Here is a 16,637-nt window from a genome sequence, read left to right as displayed (position 1 = left end):
AAGGGGCGCGCACTCCATTTTTCTTCTTTATTGTTCCTTCTTTGCACACACGTATACGGTCCATGGCTAGAGCAAGCTTATCTATTTCCTGGCAAATTCCTTTTCAAGCTGTCAGTACAACTGACGAAAACTGGTGTTCCTTGTTTTCTGAACCTAGTGCTCATAAGCAGTTCTATTCTTATTCCCGTCTTCATATTTATCTGTCAAATCACATATTGATGTAAAATGAAAAAAGATACGGTTTCCTTCTACGATTTTCTAAATTACAAATTATGTCTCGCAGCCACGGAGAGAAAATGCACCGACCATGTGTTGGACAGCAGCGCAAGAATCCGAGGCCAAAAGAATGGAGACACACACGATCGCTACTTGTGACTTTTATATTTCGCGCTGCAATTAAATATTTTTCGCTTTTACCACATGGCCTCATTTTCGTGTTGAGCCAAACTGCATGTTTAGAGAATATTTGTTATTTTTTTATGTTTCTGCGAAATGCAACCAGAGACGCACGCAAAACGAGCAATAGAAGCAAACGACCTATTCGAAACGTGGGAGGCCAAGCTAACCCTCGGGGACCTGGAAGACCAACGACAACTCGTCGCTAGGGCCAAGAGGGCAGTCTAAACCAGAGGGTTCCTGGACTAAGGAGCCTTCCCACCTTAGAGTGATACCCGTCCTCGCTCGGGACACTGTTTCGTACAATAAAGGGTTCTTTCACTCTTCTCTCTGCGACGCATAAGGGAAATTCAAACAGGAAAGAAGTTCCCAGTGAGGTGGAGGTTGCAGGTGATAAACAGTGGTCAACCAAGGATAATAATAATAATATATGGGGTTTTACGTGCCAAAACCACTTTCTGATTATGAGGCACGCCGTAGTGGGGGACTCCGGAAATTTTGACCACCTGGGGTTCTTTAACGTACACCTAAATCTGTCAACCAAGGAATCTCGGCTGCAGACAACACGTTTCCCTTCGTCAGGGCGGCAACTGCCCTCAGGAATAGAAATGCCCTGGCCGAAACTTTGGCTCGTTAGAAAATTTGTGCACACTGGAGAAGAAAAAGTGAAATAACAGAAAACTGTAAGCAGAAAACATAACTGTTCATGTGGTTAAAGATCGATAAATGTGCTTACACATACATTTCCTGTGCACTAAAACAAAAATAATGCTAAATTAAAGTAACAGTTTAAAACAGAAAGCCCAACTTTTTCTGTAATACAAAACAGATGGCTTTCTTTAAACACAATGTTTTTGTTAAAGTAAAACAGAAGAAACGTGTTAGCGGAAAGATCCAAAACAGGAAAGAAAGCTTTACCGAAACTTTATGGCGAGGCAGCTGCCAGAAAATTTCTGGGTTCTTTAAGGAAATGTCTTTTATTTTGTAAGCATTTCTGTGCTTACCCAATGAGAAAACCGCCCGACCGTCCCTTTGTCCGTCCCGCGGCGCTGGCTTAGCAGCTGCGGTAAAGCTAGGGAAACGACGGAGCATATTTTATTAGAATGTGAAAACGTCTACCCAGCGGTCAATTTAGGCACCACTGGCCTCCTTGAAGCGCTTGGGTTCAGCGGGAGCAGTGGTAAAGCAAACAGGTCCGCAATAGACATTAGTAAGAGGCGATTGGAGGATTGGTGGAAGAAAAGTAGGGAAACGACAAAAGACGGAGACGTACAAAAACACAGTTCGCAATAGGGGAATCAGAAAATTTGGACGTGGTAGTTCATAGCGTTTTTTTTTCTTTTCTTTTTTCATTGGTTAACCTAATTAGGCAGCATAGTAGCAAGAGCTTGGTGGCGCAACCCACCACCCCGTTCCAAAGGGGACGCTCATAACATCCATCTATCCATCCATCGTGTTGCGCTGCAAGCACGAGGTCGCGGGATCCAATCCCGGCTGCATTTCGATGGGGGCGAGATGCAACAACACCCGTGTCCCGTGCATCGGGGGCATCCCCTAGTGGTCAAAATTAATCTGGAGTCCCCACTACGGCGTGCCTCATAATGAAATCGTGCTATTGGTACGGAAACCCCCAGAATTCATTCATTTCCTCCCTCCATCGGTCCCGTAAGACGATCGCTTTGAAGGCCTCAGCGAGCGACTTTACCATCGTCGCTTCAACGCTAATGAAGCGGCGAGAACAAAGCGGCGAGAACAAAGCGGCCGCGAAGCGCACGCCGCACCCTTTCGCAGATCGCCTTCCAGATATGCGCGTGTTTTTTCCAACGCGCATCAGCGGAAACACAGCGCGCGGAGTAATCAGCAGTCGGCGCTCTGTGTGCGCATCACCTTCAAGATGTGGTCCGCGCTGCCGTGCCACCTTTGATCGCTCCAAGCCGCCGCCGTATCACGTTTGATCATGGTTCACAATGGTTCCACGCGGATGGACAAGGCGCTAAAGAGCGATAACGGCTTTTATGCGAAGCATATTACGAGAGCTCAACCCAGCTCCTCAGGCGCGGCGGTGTCGCCTTCAATACCACGTGACACCGTGACGTCACGACGGAGGAGAAACGGGGCTCCAACTCGCGCCGTCGCTCGCGGCGTCGCGGCGGTATATAAGCTGCGTGTGCCTCTGCTAGACACTCACGAGGTGAGATGCCTCCTGGACACAGAGCTGCTCGTTGGAATGAGAAGCGAAGGTTGCGGCGTGCTACAGAGACTGATTTTCTAGGTGGCTTTGGCTCAACTCTTGCAAGATGGGCTGGGTGGGAATCGAACCAGGATCTCCGGAGTGTGAGACGGAGACGCTACCACTGAGCCACGAGTACGGTCAACGCCTGGATGCTTCAAAGCGGTGCAAAAGCGCCTCTAGTGAATGCGGTGTTGCCTTAGAAACGAGCTGTTTCTAAGGCTCAGGCGTGCGTCGCTTGCTCAGGCGCACATTTCGTTGCCGCGCCGAACGCTGCGTTGCACGACGCTCACCGCGTCCAATGCGGGGCGCGTAGTCGCTGCGCCGTAGCCCATTGTCTTACACCCCTTGGGAACGCTGTCGCGTTCCACTCTTGAAGGCGAAGCAGAGTAACGCATGCGTTGTATCTTCGTCTAGCCGAACCAAATATAGCCAAGCAAGAGCAGTTCACCAGGCTAAACAGTGGTTCAACAACTAAAATAAAGGCTAGTATGCTTCGCATCCTGGGCTTAACCTTAGCTAAGCCACAGCCATTTTTTATGATCGCAACGTCATCAGCGAACCTGGCGCCGCCACACTTTTGCTTGCGTCATCAATGCACCTTGCGGCGCTGCTCGCACTATAGCTCGTGTCGACGCAGCGCTGTCGTTTGTACCGGCCGGATCAAGTTTCGTTGACAATGTCACCGAACTGCGTGGAGATGAGCACAATGCTTACGCGTGCTTGAACAACTCCCATAAGAGTTTCTGTGCGAGTTGTTTTGCAGTTTATTTCAAACACTTTTGGGGAGGATACTGGAGAGGAACACTGGAGAGGAACAAAGCTGGTTATAATAGAACTAATCACTGTACTGAACTTGACCAATATGTGGGCGGGTTCGTCAACATAATGCAAACACCAAATCGACGACACAAGGCTATATACCTCCATCTGTACATAAAACGCACTATGGGTGATTTCTGAATTGTTTTAAAAAGCTTGTAGATGATTTTTCGAGAAAGCATATTATGAAATATTTGTCCGTCGCTAACTACGCAGTGGTAACGTAGTAAAGCAAAGCCGACATTAACAAAGGCCTTTGCTATGCCTAACGAGCTTTTGTGTTTCCGTTGCGACTTACGTTGAACAAGAACAGCGGGTGCAGTGGGATTGCTGTGTTCCAGGGCAAGACCTTGGAGAGGTAGAAGATCATCAGGACCATCACAGCGGCCGACGCCAGGCTCACTGTCCAGACGTCCAGCATGGTGACCCTCAACACTCCCAGCGCGAGATCGGGCACTTTCGCCCAGGTGGCGCCACCTGCGCAAATGTCATCACATCCGACTGAAGGAAGGAAAAGATCGGGCGGCTCCATTCTATAGTTATCCACAGTATGCAGCCTAACACGGTTTTGCACTCACACGCTTTCAACAGGAAATGTTCTGCAGGGGATATTCAAAATGTCAAGCGCCATGCAGTGTAATGATCGGAAGCTCACCCCGCGGCAACCACCGGTAATGGCTAGCGCGATAATAACGGCTAGCGAAATAACGGCTAGTGCGGTAACGGCTAGTGGAACGGGCCGACAGCCTCATCAAAATAGTTCTCAAAACGGATGATTTATGGCCAGCACGAGAATACCTCAATCAGGAGAGGTTTGGGAAATCAGCAAGGGTACGGTCCGTCACCTGTCTGCTACACAAATTGGCCCGTCCACGCCGGAGTCAGTCTACGATGCCCCTTCCCCGGTGTTTTCCCCGGTTTGTGCCGAGTGATGTGCGTGTGTTTCGACAAAGCTCCCTTCGAAGGGAAAGGTCACAAGACCTCCGGGTTAGTGGGGCCTGATGTCATTGGTCTCCTGACGCGGGATTGGGGGAGGTGACTGAACAATGACCACGCAAGGAATAAAAGGAGCCACGGACGCCTGGAGAGAGGTGCTGTTACAACTTCGTCGTGAACTTTTTCTGTACCACTTTAAATTTTCTTGCAAATATGTAAATATAAACGTGTCTGTAAAGCTTCCAGGATATCGGGCCCAGCCCCAAGTTCCCTTACTCCACGAGCAAGGTACGTTCCACATCTTCGAACCCGCAGACTCAACATCGGATGGCAGCGGTGAGATATTCTGCGCAGCGCTTCGACTTCGGCATGGTGAGTGCACGACCTTTTCCTGTTGAGAGTTGCCAGGCTTAACGCGGTTCTTTCTGGTAACAAGGGCACAGGAAGCCTTGTTGAAAGATACATTTAATTCCTTGAGAAACTTGTCGGCAAAAGAAAGGTAGCCATGGATTGGAGGAAGTTGCTCATAACGGACTTAAATGCTATATGCGGGGAATTCGGGATTGATTGTGGGAAGCAGCTAAAGAAGAGGTCATCGATGCGATAGAGGCAAGCGACAGAGATGACGAGGAGATCGTGGAGACTTGGGAGGATATTAAGTGCCAGAGGGAACGTGAACGCGCGAAAGAAGGCGAAATAAGACGGGACAAAGAGGACGAAATGGAAATACAGAAAATTGACCGGGAAATCCATCATCTCAGGGCACTGCATGCATGGTCTAGGCTGAACGTATTCGAGGACGGCCAAAACAGGAAGTTTTAACTTTTTCGAGAATGTTTGCGCTGAGGTACAGCTGGACCGTGACTTTTGGTCTGTAGGGTTCTTGTGGGTACTTCCCTGTAATGTGTCGTGCTGCTTAGCTCGCCTTTCTGATGTCGACTTCGAGAAGTACGATCTGGCTAAACTGGCCTTGTGGCGCCATTCCGGTATTTCTGTGGAGAGCGAGAGACAAGATCAGAGTGACCACTGCAAAATTTATCCTTTTGAAGCGGCTGAGGTTGCACCAGTAAACGAAGAGCACCAAAAGTGCGAAGTGGCGGAATCCTCAGAGAAGGAGCACGTCGAGAGCGAAGCCGTTGCCGGTCTACAGAGAGAGGCCATTCCGGAGGGCGTCCCTTACGACGACGAGGCTTGTTCCAGTAGCCATGAGAACGTTAACGAGGCGCTGGAGACCTTCCTCTTATCCGAGCACTTGAGCCACTTTCCGGAATCGTCTAGGGTAGGCCCAGATGCGGTAGCGGCCGAGCCAAGAAAAGACCCGACGCAGCAGAACGGAGCTGAGATCGCTCAGGGCTCCAGCATCGGTGACGGCGCAATGCAGCCGTACGCCGAAACCAAGCCAGCACAAATCCCGGAGAGTCCTCCTTCCGGATTCCGGAAGGATTCCGGATTTCCAAATATTGTTGATATGTTCTAAGAGTTTCTCTGAGAAGAGGGTAAGTTACGAAGTGTACTATAAGTAATGCCATCTTTGCCAGGCATTGTGCTTCGTCTCAGTGAAGAGAGAGCCGTATGTAGCTCAGCTAAAGTAAACAGGCTGTTTATGCCTGTTGTACTCTCTTCGAGCGACTCAGTTGGGTAAAGCGGAAGTCACCCTGCATTTTGGTGCAAGAGATAGAATGACAAATTTCATGAGCTATTTCTTCGCGCGTCTCGCCAGAGTTCATCATTACCTTGTCCATAGTGTGTCGTGGTTTTCTTTGGCCCCAAAGTGATATTAAGGTATTCCACACTGTTGCAGTAACTAGGCGGCCGTTGAGCTTGTCGCATGTTTCAAACCAGTTTGCGGTGCACAGTTTGTGTGCGTATTCTTGTGCTTCTAATGTTATTTGCTCGACGAGCTTGCGAAGGCCATGATTCTGTTTATGTTTCTTCCAAATCTGCGCTATCTTGTGTCTTTTATCCCCTAAGTTAAGCAGGTGAGAGTCTATGTGTGGGTTTTCAGGAGTGTGCGCAATTATTTTTGGCGTACTTTTAACTCGTATCACTAATACTCATCACCCACGAATGTAGGTCCGACTGTTCGTCGGCCCTGCGTGGGTGTAATCGGAATCGGTGACAGTAAGTAAGTTCTGTATTGGAAGCTGCGTTAGCAAGGCGAGCTTTAGAGCGAGTAATGCTTAGAGTAACTTCAATAATGTGGTGGTCACTTCCAAGATTTTCGTGAAGATTAGTCCAAGTTACCTGCCCAATTCCGCAGTACTACCTTAAGTCGCGGTTAGAGTCACGCTCGACACTGTTTCCTTGGCGCGTGGGCTCGGTTGTACCGTTAAGGAACGTATACTTGTTATCTTGCATTTTCGTTCGAGGCGCTGCCCTGTTTTCGTTGTGCGCTGGCAGCCCCATGATGTGTTATGCGCATTGAAATTCCCTGCTATAATGAGGTCTTTGTCCTTGTGTAGCTTTGTGTACGTGTCCGACCATTTCAGAGGAGAACTACAGTCGAGCCTTGGGACGCAGTATGCATTGATATTTAGAACGCCACGGCTACCGAAGCGGCATTGTACAGTAACGTGCTCCTGAGTCGAATTGTGTATGGAATCAGTATCGATATGGGTATAGCTGGAATATGTCTGGCCACATATGTTGTAGGGCCACAGGGCCACATATGTTGACCCTGTAGAGCTTTTTTGTCTTTACTAATACTTCCTTATGTAAAGCGTTCATATCTCGTAAATGATATAAGTCCGCAAGCTTCTTGAAATAAAAGGATATCTGGTTTTTGCGTTTCCTGGTAGATTAATTATTGTCAGAGAGCCTTCTTCCTTCGAAGGCTCCTGCAATTCCATTGCTATATCACTAGAGGTCGATTAGGACTTGCCATATTACAGATTTGCAGAGCCATTGTCCTTAGACTGCGTGAATGTCGGTGTACGTGCGAATATTTGCGCGTCGGCTACTAGATGTTCAACGACGACATCAGTGCGTGTGATTTCTTCTTTTAGATATTGCATTTCAGCGTGTATAGTGCGAATCACTGCAGCCTCATTCGCGAGGCCGTGTACTTTAGCCGTTACAGCCTGGACCGCTCGTTCAAGGCGCTGCATGCTTGTTTGGTCCGGCATGTGCGATGGTGTTGTAGATGGTGTTATAGGACGCTGAAGAGCTTGAGAGTACAAGTAATGAAGAACTGGAGTCCGTAAAATAGAACGGGTTGACTGTGAAGCGTTAGGTGAGGGTCGTGAGGAAACAGTAGGTAGGTTTGGACCGACTGGCTTACCGATATCAGAGGCTAGCTGGCTCTTGTCATTTCTGGGACGTTTTGGCTCCGGAGTGGTAGATCGATTGGCGGCCTTAGACGGCGGGCTTCCATTTGGAGATTTTTTTCTGGTGGTTTCGTTGGCACTGTGACTTCGGCTGTGGTTGCGGCTGCGACTGCGGCTGTGACTGCGACTCCGGCTGCGGCTGCGACTCGTCTGGCGAAGCACGGCAAACCGGTTGGAAGTGGGGATGGAGCTGCCTGGGGTATTGTTCTTTATGGTGACTCTTGCGTCCTGCTGACGGGGACGGTGTGTCCCTTGTGGCAATTGAGGGAAATCTGCGTATACTGGAAGGGCTTCGTGTTGCGTATCCGTCGGCGACGGTGCTTATATTCACGCAAACGCGCTGCGCCATCCACTTCTTTTCTTGCTGGGCAGTCTGTCGATGTCGGCGAATGTTCACCGCCGTAGGTGGGAACGCCAGGTAGCGTCGAGGAGTGAGGACGTGTTTACGCCGGCTCCGCGAACAACCAAGGATTCTGGTGGTTTTTCTGGCAAAATGATCTGCGATAGTGCTACAATCGATTTTCTGAAGTGACAAGGACCCTGTGGACAGAATTGTTTGTGCCTGTGAGTCGATTTTCAGTGATTTTACGGCTAAAAAACTGTAACCGGAGCACAACGCCACGCTAAGCCTCACCTCGGCTTCGGCATGGCCCCGGCCGTGGACGGCGTCGACGGACAGCTCCAAGCCAGCGGTGGCTCCCAGAGAAGCGGCGACATGGAAGTGACGGTGGAAGGCAACGAAAAGGATCCTAAGGGACTCGTCAACGAAGGATGGTTCACCGTTTTGGCGAAAAGGAGGCAGAAGACCGTGCCAGCTGGCGCGGAGACGACGCTCGGACGCTCGGCGGACGCTCGGCGCGACGCGCTCAAGAAGGGAGCAGGGAAGAAGGAAGCGGAGCTATCGGTAGCATCGAACCTGCCGAGACTGCCTGCCACGGGCTGGAAAGTCACTCTACGACTACGAGAAGGCCTCTCGGTGCTTCAGAAGGCACCGGAAGTCAGCCTCGGAAGAGCAGTGCGAGAAAGCGCGGGCGTCAGCCTACAAGAAGCCAAGGGAGACCGCTTCGTGATAAACACCAAACAAGGTACGATCATCTACCACACATTATCTATGGAAAATGCTAAAAGAATAAGCAAGGTAGATAAGATCAGAATCGGAGATAAGGACTACGGGGTCGTCACGTACGTGAACGCACCGGAAAGCTGTGGGCGTGGAGTTATTCACGGCATAGAGGAAATGTACTCCGATAAAGAAGTCCTAAGCAACCTCAACGAGGACGAAGACAACCCGACAATTCTAGAAGCAAGAAGAATGGGCAAAACCAGAACTGTCCTCCTAACTTTTGACGACGAGGAAGTTCCACGCAAGGTTTTCTTCATGGGCGCTATTCTACGGTGCTTCCTATACAAGAAGAGGTACGAAGTATGCTACAAGTGTGGAGGACTCGGGCATAGATCAGACGTGTGTGACAATGACGAACCGAGGTGTAGAGGCTGTGGGGTAACCAGACCACAAGAAGGACATCAATGCGAACCGCAGTGCCAGCTCTGCGGCAAAAACCACGTCACCGGGGATAAGAAGTGCAGGAATTTATTCCGCACCCCGTACATCGTGAAGAAGAGACAATGGGAGCAAAAACAAGCGGCCGAGGAGGCGAACCAAGAGGAACTTCGTAAAAGCAGGCCAAGCGAGAGATCGAGCAGCATGACCAGGAGCCGTTCGGAGTCCTTCCCGAGGCTACAGACGCCGCAACACCAGACACAACAGAAGGAAACAAGTAACAAGGTGAGCTGGTCAGACAAAGTCTCCCAGGATTCAGACAGGGATAGAGAAAACCAGGAGCTAAAAGCGCTTATTAAGAGGCAGGAAGAGCAAATCAGAATACTGATTGACGATAGGAAAAAGGAGAGAGAAGAATTTTTAAAGATAATCGAGGAGATGAAAAAAGAGAAGGGTGGAAACAGTAAGACACAGGAAGAGAGTGTAGGGGACAAAGAGCCCAAAACAGATCGGCCCCCGCTCAAAAAGAAGAGAACGGGAGAGACAGAGTCAGATAGTAAGATGGACAAAGTTACTCAGGATATTACTCTGATGAACGGAGCTATGATGCAATTCATGGAACAAACTCGAGCGGAATTTGAAAAACGCGACATCGCCCTTAAAGCAGAATTTGACAAACGCGATTTCGCTTTAAAAGCTGAATTCGATTGGTTTAGAACACAATTAATTAACATTCAAAATGCATTGGCAAAATAACACCATCTGGCAGTGGAATTGTAGGGGCTTCCTGAAAAAGAGAGCAGTCCTACAAACATTCCTAACTAACATCGATAAACCAGACGTCATTGCGTTGCAAGAGTGTGGGAAAAATGCAAAATTGGCCGGCTACACAGCCTACACTGGGCAAGGAGATAACCGGCAGACAGCTATTTTAGTTAAACGAAACTTAGCAGCAGTCCTACACGAGACTGACACAAATAATATTGATCACGTCCTAATTGAACTAGTACCGAGGAAAAGAAAAGATAGGAGCCTATACGTTCTCAACGTATACAGCTCTCCTAAGCAAAAAAAGAATTGTGGCTTCAATCAGCTCATCGAAAGGTCCAAAAACATTGCAGGCAACAGCCCCATAGTCATAGTCGGAGACTTTAACGCGCAACACACGGCTTGGGGGTACAAAACCTCGCAACCAAAAGGCAGGGAATTATGGGATACTATCTCCAAGCATGGACTAACCCTACTAACAGATCCTCAAATTCCGACGAGAAAAGGAAATAGCGTTTCCAGGGACACCACACCGGACCTTACTCTCATAGGGGGACACATAACCGCACGATGGTGTAACACGGGAGAGGACTTGGGGAGCGACCACAGAATTATAGAGACTGTGGTAGAACACGACATACCAACTCCCAAACCCAAGCAGATCGAAGCAGTAAATTGGAACCTCTTTAGGGAGAAATGTGCCGAAAACGAGGAGCTCAAGGATGTAGGCAGTTGGAGCAAAGCACTCTTGGAAGCGGTTGAAGAGGCCACCGAGAAGGTGGAGGCAGACGAAACGCAAGAGGTAGTAGACCGGAAACTGGTCGGATTATGGAGGAAAAAGAAGCAGCTAGAGCAAACATTGAAAGAGAATAGAAGCAATAGAAACATTAGGAGGGCATTAGCGCACCTGAACGGAGAGATTGAAGAATACGCACTCGAACTCACGAAACGAAATTGGAATAGCATATGTGAACAGATGGATCACAAAATTGGTAAATCAAATGCATGGCAACTATTGAGGCACCTACTTGATCCCCAAAGCAGCAAATCAGAGACGCATAGAAACATGCAGAAATTAGTGTATAAATACGAAGGCAGTAACAGACAATTGTTCGCTGAAGTTAAGGATAGATATCTTAAATGTGGTCCGCAACAAACACTGCCGGACTACAAAGGGGAAGAGAACCCCCTCTTGGACAGCCCCGTCACCGTAGGAGAAGTCAGGGCCGAGCTGAATCGACTAAGAACGAAAACAGCTGCAGGACCGGACAGAATCAGCAATCGGATGTTGAGGAACCTCGATGACAAGTCAATAGTAAACCTAACAAATTTTATGCAAGAGTGTTGGGACAAGGGTAAAATCCCCAAAGAATGGAAGGAGGCTAAATTAGTCCTAATTCCAAAACCGGGGAAAAAGCTCAGTCTCGAAAACCTCAGACCAATATCCCTCACGTCATGCGTCGGGAAACTAATGAAACACGTGATACAATCTAGAATTAGCAGATACTTGGAAGAACAAGACATGTACCCTGACACAATGATAGGCTTCAGAGCACACCTATCTGCGTGCGATGTCATGCTACAGCTTAAAGAGCAAATTATCGACCACCAAACGAGGGACACGAAAGCCATCGTTGGCTTAGACGTGGCCAAAGCATTTGACAACGTAGACCACAAGGCAATCTTAGAACAATTGAATAGCCTAAACATAGGTAGACGTACCTACGCGTATATAAAGGACTTTCTGACTGACAGAACAGTAACGGTCAGTCTAGGTGGTAATGAGGAGAAAGGGATAGAGCTAAGCAATAAGGGGACACCGCAGGGCTCGGTGCTTTCACCCACTCTCTTTAACATAGTAATGATGGGACTCCCGCACAAACTTCAGGACTTACGAGGTCTAGAACATACGATCTATGCGGACGACATCACCCTATGGATAAATAGAGGAAGTGACGCCTACATAGAAGAAACGCTGCAAAAGGCCATCAATAGAATTGAAGAGCACTTAGAAAAAGCCGGACTTAAATGTTCAGCTACGAAGTCGGAGGCTCTCTTCATCAGTCCACAGAACATGCGAAAGAAAATTCCTAACCACGGGATAAAACTCACGGTTAATGGGGACGCAATTCCGAACGTAAAAGCTATACGAGTGCTAGGCATGCAGATTCAGGACAATCTAAGAAATACGGAAACGATTAGAAAGCTTGAAATGAGCGTAAGCCAAACTTGTCGACTCCTCAGAAGAATCGCCAACAAAAAGGCAGGCATGAGGGAGGCTAACCTATTAAGGATAGTACAGTCCTTCGCGATCAGCAAGATCACATACGCAACACCGTACCTAAAACTAACAAGGGCCGAGAAAAACAAAATAGAAATCCTTATTAGGAAAGGAGTTAAAACAGCCCTAAACCTGCCACCATGCACATCTACGCAGAGGATACTAAACATGGGCATTTCAAACACCCTAGAAGAGTTGATCGAAGCCACACTAGTCTCCCAGCAACAGAGACTAATGCGAAGCAGAGGTGGTCTGAGAATTCTAGCGAAACTAGGATACAAAACTAACAACAAAGTAAGAAACACGGGAGCCATCCCGTCACACATCAGAGACAGGATACGCATACCTCCACTCCCGAAGAATATGCATCCCAGTCACCACCAGGACAGGAGGAAAGACAGGGTTAAAGCGTTACAAAAATCACTAGATAAACAGCAAGGGGTGTTCTACACGGATGCAGCAGAATATGAAAGCAGACCAGGTTTTGTCTCAGTGACGACACAGGCTAACAGTGAGAACTCAAAGAGCTGTAGTACCCCGCAAAACAGTGTGGAGGTTGCAGAGGAGGTGGCCATAGCCCTAGCTTTGACTCAAAAAGGAGTGAAAATCATAGTGTCAGATTCCAAAACGGCTATCAGGAATTATACCGCAGGGAGAATCTCCAAAGAGGCGCTCAACATATTGGAGAAAGGACCAATTCCAGAAGAATTAGTGAACCTTATATGGACTCCTGCCCACGAAGGCTTGCCCGGCAATGAGAAAGCGCATGCATTGGCCCGAGAGCTTATTTACCGGTCCACCAATGCAGCCTCTACATCCAGGGAGCCCCTACAAAAAGAGGAAGGTATAAACACTTACAGCGAAATTCTCGGTTATTATAGAATGGGAAGGAAAACACTGCCAGAGGCGCATAAAAAACTAAGTAAGCAAGAAGAGATAACATGGAGGCAACTCCAAGCGGGGGTGATCTGCAACCCCTACATTCTGAAGAGATGGCACGATAGCATTGAGGCCATGAGTTGCAAACACTGCGGGGCAAAGGCGGACATGATCCACATACTATGGACATGTCCTCTATACAATAAACCAGACAGGGATAGACAATCCTGGGAGACTTTAATGACCAGCTCAAAGGAAGATGACCAAAGAGAAGTCATCCGCATGGCCCTAGACACCGCTGAGCTCCAAGGAGCATCAGCCAGCTGAACGGGGAGGAGTAAGCCGAGGAGACAGGAAGACTCTTGCCTCCTCGGGGCTCTTTTTGCGGGTGCAAATAAACGTTATTTCTCTCTCTCACCGCCGTAATTATGGCAGTAGGTGAAGCACGCATGGGGTGGGTTTGCTTTGCACACCGGGAAATTCTGTACGGCATTGGCGGCACATGCAATACGTCGAACGATTGAACCGTCGAACCGTGACCGAGCGTAAAGCAGTGTGAGCCACAGCGAACTTATGTGTCGAAATGGGTAGAGCCGCTATACAACGCCATTAATAAAGGCAAATCTGGGCAAATGTGGGCCTTCCACTGTCACCATCACGGTGTTGGACGAGCCTATTCGGCAAATTGTCAGGAGTTTCACTTGTTCTACTTCAACAACACCCTACAGCTCTCCGTCGGAGACCGAGGCGGGTATTCCATGTGTGACGCCGCGTGCGTTCATAGTATCAGCGGCCACGTAGGTGTTTGTCTCGTAAGCCGCATCGCTGATAGTTATGCTCTTTAGTTCCGCGAACTTGTCGGTAGCAGATCGACGATAGGTGTCAACGGCCACCAGGTTTTGTGTGGTGCGGATTTTGAAGTATGTGTCGCTGTGTTCCATTGTGTTGAGTCCTGCCACCGAGCGGATAACGTTGCCGAGGGTACTGACGTCGATTGCGGAAAGGTTCAGGCGTTCCGTGAATTTAACGATCACCGTGGTGGCTTGTTGCTGGCACGGCGTTGCCCCTGCGGTGCGCCAGTGGCCGAGTGTCGTAGCGGACGCCGCTGCTTGCTCGATAACCATGCTTCAGAAGCCCGCGAACATGCGTAGCGTCGGTGGTATCGAGGTAGCGTCCAGCTAAAGACTAGCCTTAGGGGCCGGCAAAGCCGGTGAACTTCCTCCATTAATTGCGCAGAAACGATGAGAAGTTCTTCTTACCGGAAGGTGGGTACTTTGAGAAGTCTTCCTAGCACAAGTTTGCTGTACTATCGAGGAAGGTTCCGTTGATATGTTGAAAACTTCGAGGAGCAGATGTGGATCCGTGCTGACTCGGTGACCGCTGCTCGTTCTCTCTAGAGAGAGTAGCGCGCGCGCCTCTTCCTCTAACCCAGCCCTTCATATATCAACATATATCTTGGAAGTAATCTGCGGCTGGTGCAAAAACTGAGGCCGAGCAGAAATGGCTGGCAGCTTCATGTGCGCGCTGCCCCTGCAGGTCTTAACGTCATAGGCGTAATCTGAAGTTACCGAGACGCAGTGAAGCAAGGAGCAGCACCAAGCCTTCGTTCCTGCTGCTGGTGCTCTTCATTTTGCCTGTGCGCGCCGTGACACCGTGCTTGGTATTTCAATTGTTAAGTGAATGTTTACAGCGATTTAAACGACCGATCAATCTACAAACCACACTGCGTGTAGCTGTCCAATGCTTTGCAATCGTCAACATCGATGCTTCTCTAGCCTGGGAAAACTGCAACATATTTAAAAGTCAGTCTAGGACTTTGTGCTGCAATATATGGAATTTGCTAATCACCGCTAAGCACCGAAGTAGGTGCGCCCTCAAAAAGGAGAGGAGGCAGCTCACCGAGAGAATCTTCAATGTGAACAATTTAAAGCGTTCACTAATCATGTACACTTGCTAGTCAGTCAGCTGCAGAAATAAGCCACCGTAGCTGAAGTCCGACAAGGCCATTCGGTAATTTCCGCCCACGTTAAACCGAGATTACGGGACGCTGAGCCTTTGAACGACACATTCCGCAAGCCTGGTAAACTTGCAAATGATGTCCGCTGCAGAACTGAGCTGGCCGCAGCGCCGTGCCTGTACGCTGATATTACGGCGAAAGTCTTAAATGTATCAGGGGTGGAAAAATTGACGTTCCTGCGTCATGGCATCAAAATTCAATGGCACCCAAAATTGATGGTGCCACGGACGAAGAATTGATGGGACTCTAGCCCACGACCATTGGTAGGAGTCCAACCCACGAGACATTCTGCGGTAATCTAGCCGAATTAAGGCATAGTTAATTAAGCTAGAGTTAATTAGTGCACTCGAACCCACGACCTCTGGTGAGAGAAAACAAGTAATGGGAAGTAACAGAGTATTCGAATGAGAATGTCAAGCAATTTAATGAGTGTCCCGTTAGCGCGCACGCCTTCGCATTCGTCCTCTTTAGCGTATGCTAAAGTCACTAACAACATTTACAGCGAAAACTCTATATGATTAACATTCCGTAATTTTTCCGGCACCCGCCGTGGTTGCTCAGTGGCTATGGTGTTGGACTGCTGAGCACGAGGTCACGGGATCGAATCCCGGCCACGGCGGCCGCATTTCGATGGGGGCGAAATGCGAAAACACCCGTGTACTTAGATTTAGGTGCACGTTAAAGAACCCCAGGTGGTCGAAATTTCCGGAGTCCTCCACTACGGCGTGTCTCATAATCAGAAAGTGGTTTTGGCACGTAAAACTCCATAATTACAATTATTAATTTTTTTCCGGCATCTGTCAACATAAAAAATCATTATGTGGGCCAATCCCACAGTGCAGAAAGGGGGCAAATTCAGTGGCACATATCCTTGATTGAACGCTCGGGAACCTGTAACGCGCCTTTCGGGTTCTTCGAGATTGGCCCACGTATTGGGAGTGCCTAACGCCTGCTTCACCTCCGCCACGGGTCGGCCCTGCATCGCACTACCTTCGGGATGGACTCACATATGGGGAGCGCATAACACGATGTCGCCTCCTCCGCGGATGGGCCAGGTATTGCACCATCTTCGGGATCGGCGCACGTATAGAAAGCGTCTAATGCCTGCTTCACCTTAGCCGCAGCTGTGCCCAGCATTGCACTACCTTCGAGATGGACCCACTTACGCGGAGCGCTTAACGCCTGCTTCACCTTCACCGGGTGGGCCCGGTATTGCACTATTCTGGGATCGGCGCACGTATGGAAAGCGCCTAATGCTTGTTTCACCTCCGCTGCGGGTAGGCCCGGTATTGCACTATCTTCGAAATTGGACCACTTAACGCCAGCTTCACTTCCGCTGCGGCTCGGCTCAACATTGCAGTATCTTCGGGCCGACCTGGGGAGGAGGTGCAGCACTTTGCTTTTAATTTGCGAGCTTCGACTGTCATCAGCTTTCGCTGCCATTCCATCTCCACATAGTCGAATGGTTGTGAATTTTTTTC

At 49.0% G+C, this 16,637-nt stretch overlaps 2 protein-coding genes across 6 annotated transcripts in view; one reads left to right on the top strand and one right to left on the bottom strand.

Moving 5' to 3' along the window:
• The window catches only part of LOC135919921 (uncharacterized), a 60,436-nt gene extending 56,538 nt beyond the window's left edge, over nt 1-3,898 (top strand). The window contains exon 4 of the mRNA XM_070534938.1: nt 3,790-3,898. Within this exon, the coding sequence (XP_070391039.1) occupies nt 3,790-3,810 (21 nt within the window). The 3' untranslated portion in view covers nt 3,811-3,898. The remainder of the gene's footprint in view (nt 1-3,789) is intronic.
• LOC135919920 (phospholipid-transporting ATPase ABCA3-like) overlaps nt 1-16,637 on the bottom strand; it is a 223,301-nt gene that overhangs the window by 164,194 nt on the left and 42,470 nt on the right. For all 5 annotated transcript variants that reach the window (XM_065453931.2, XM_065453932.2, XM_065453933.2 and 2 more), the window contains one exon: nt 3,747-3,925. In XM_065453931.2, the coding sequence (XP_065310003.2) occupies nt 3,747-3,925 (179 nt within the window). The remainder of the gene's footprint in view (nt 1-3,746; nt 3,926-16,637) is intronic.

This window comes from Dermacentor albipictus, chromosome 3 (genome assembly GCF_038994185.2).
Source record: "Dermacentor albipictus isolate Rhodes 1998 colony chromosome 3, USDA_Dalb.pri_finalv2, whole genome shotgun sequence".
NCBI lineage: Eukaryota > Metazoa > Arthropoda > Arachnida > Ixodida > Ixodidae > Dermacentor > Dermacentor albipictus.
Note: the sequence above shows the minus strand (reverse complement) of the source record. Positions and strands in the feature narration are given on the sequence as shown.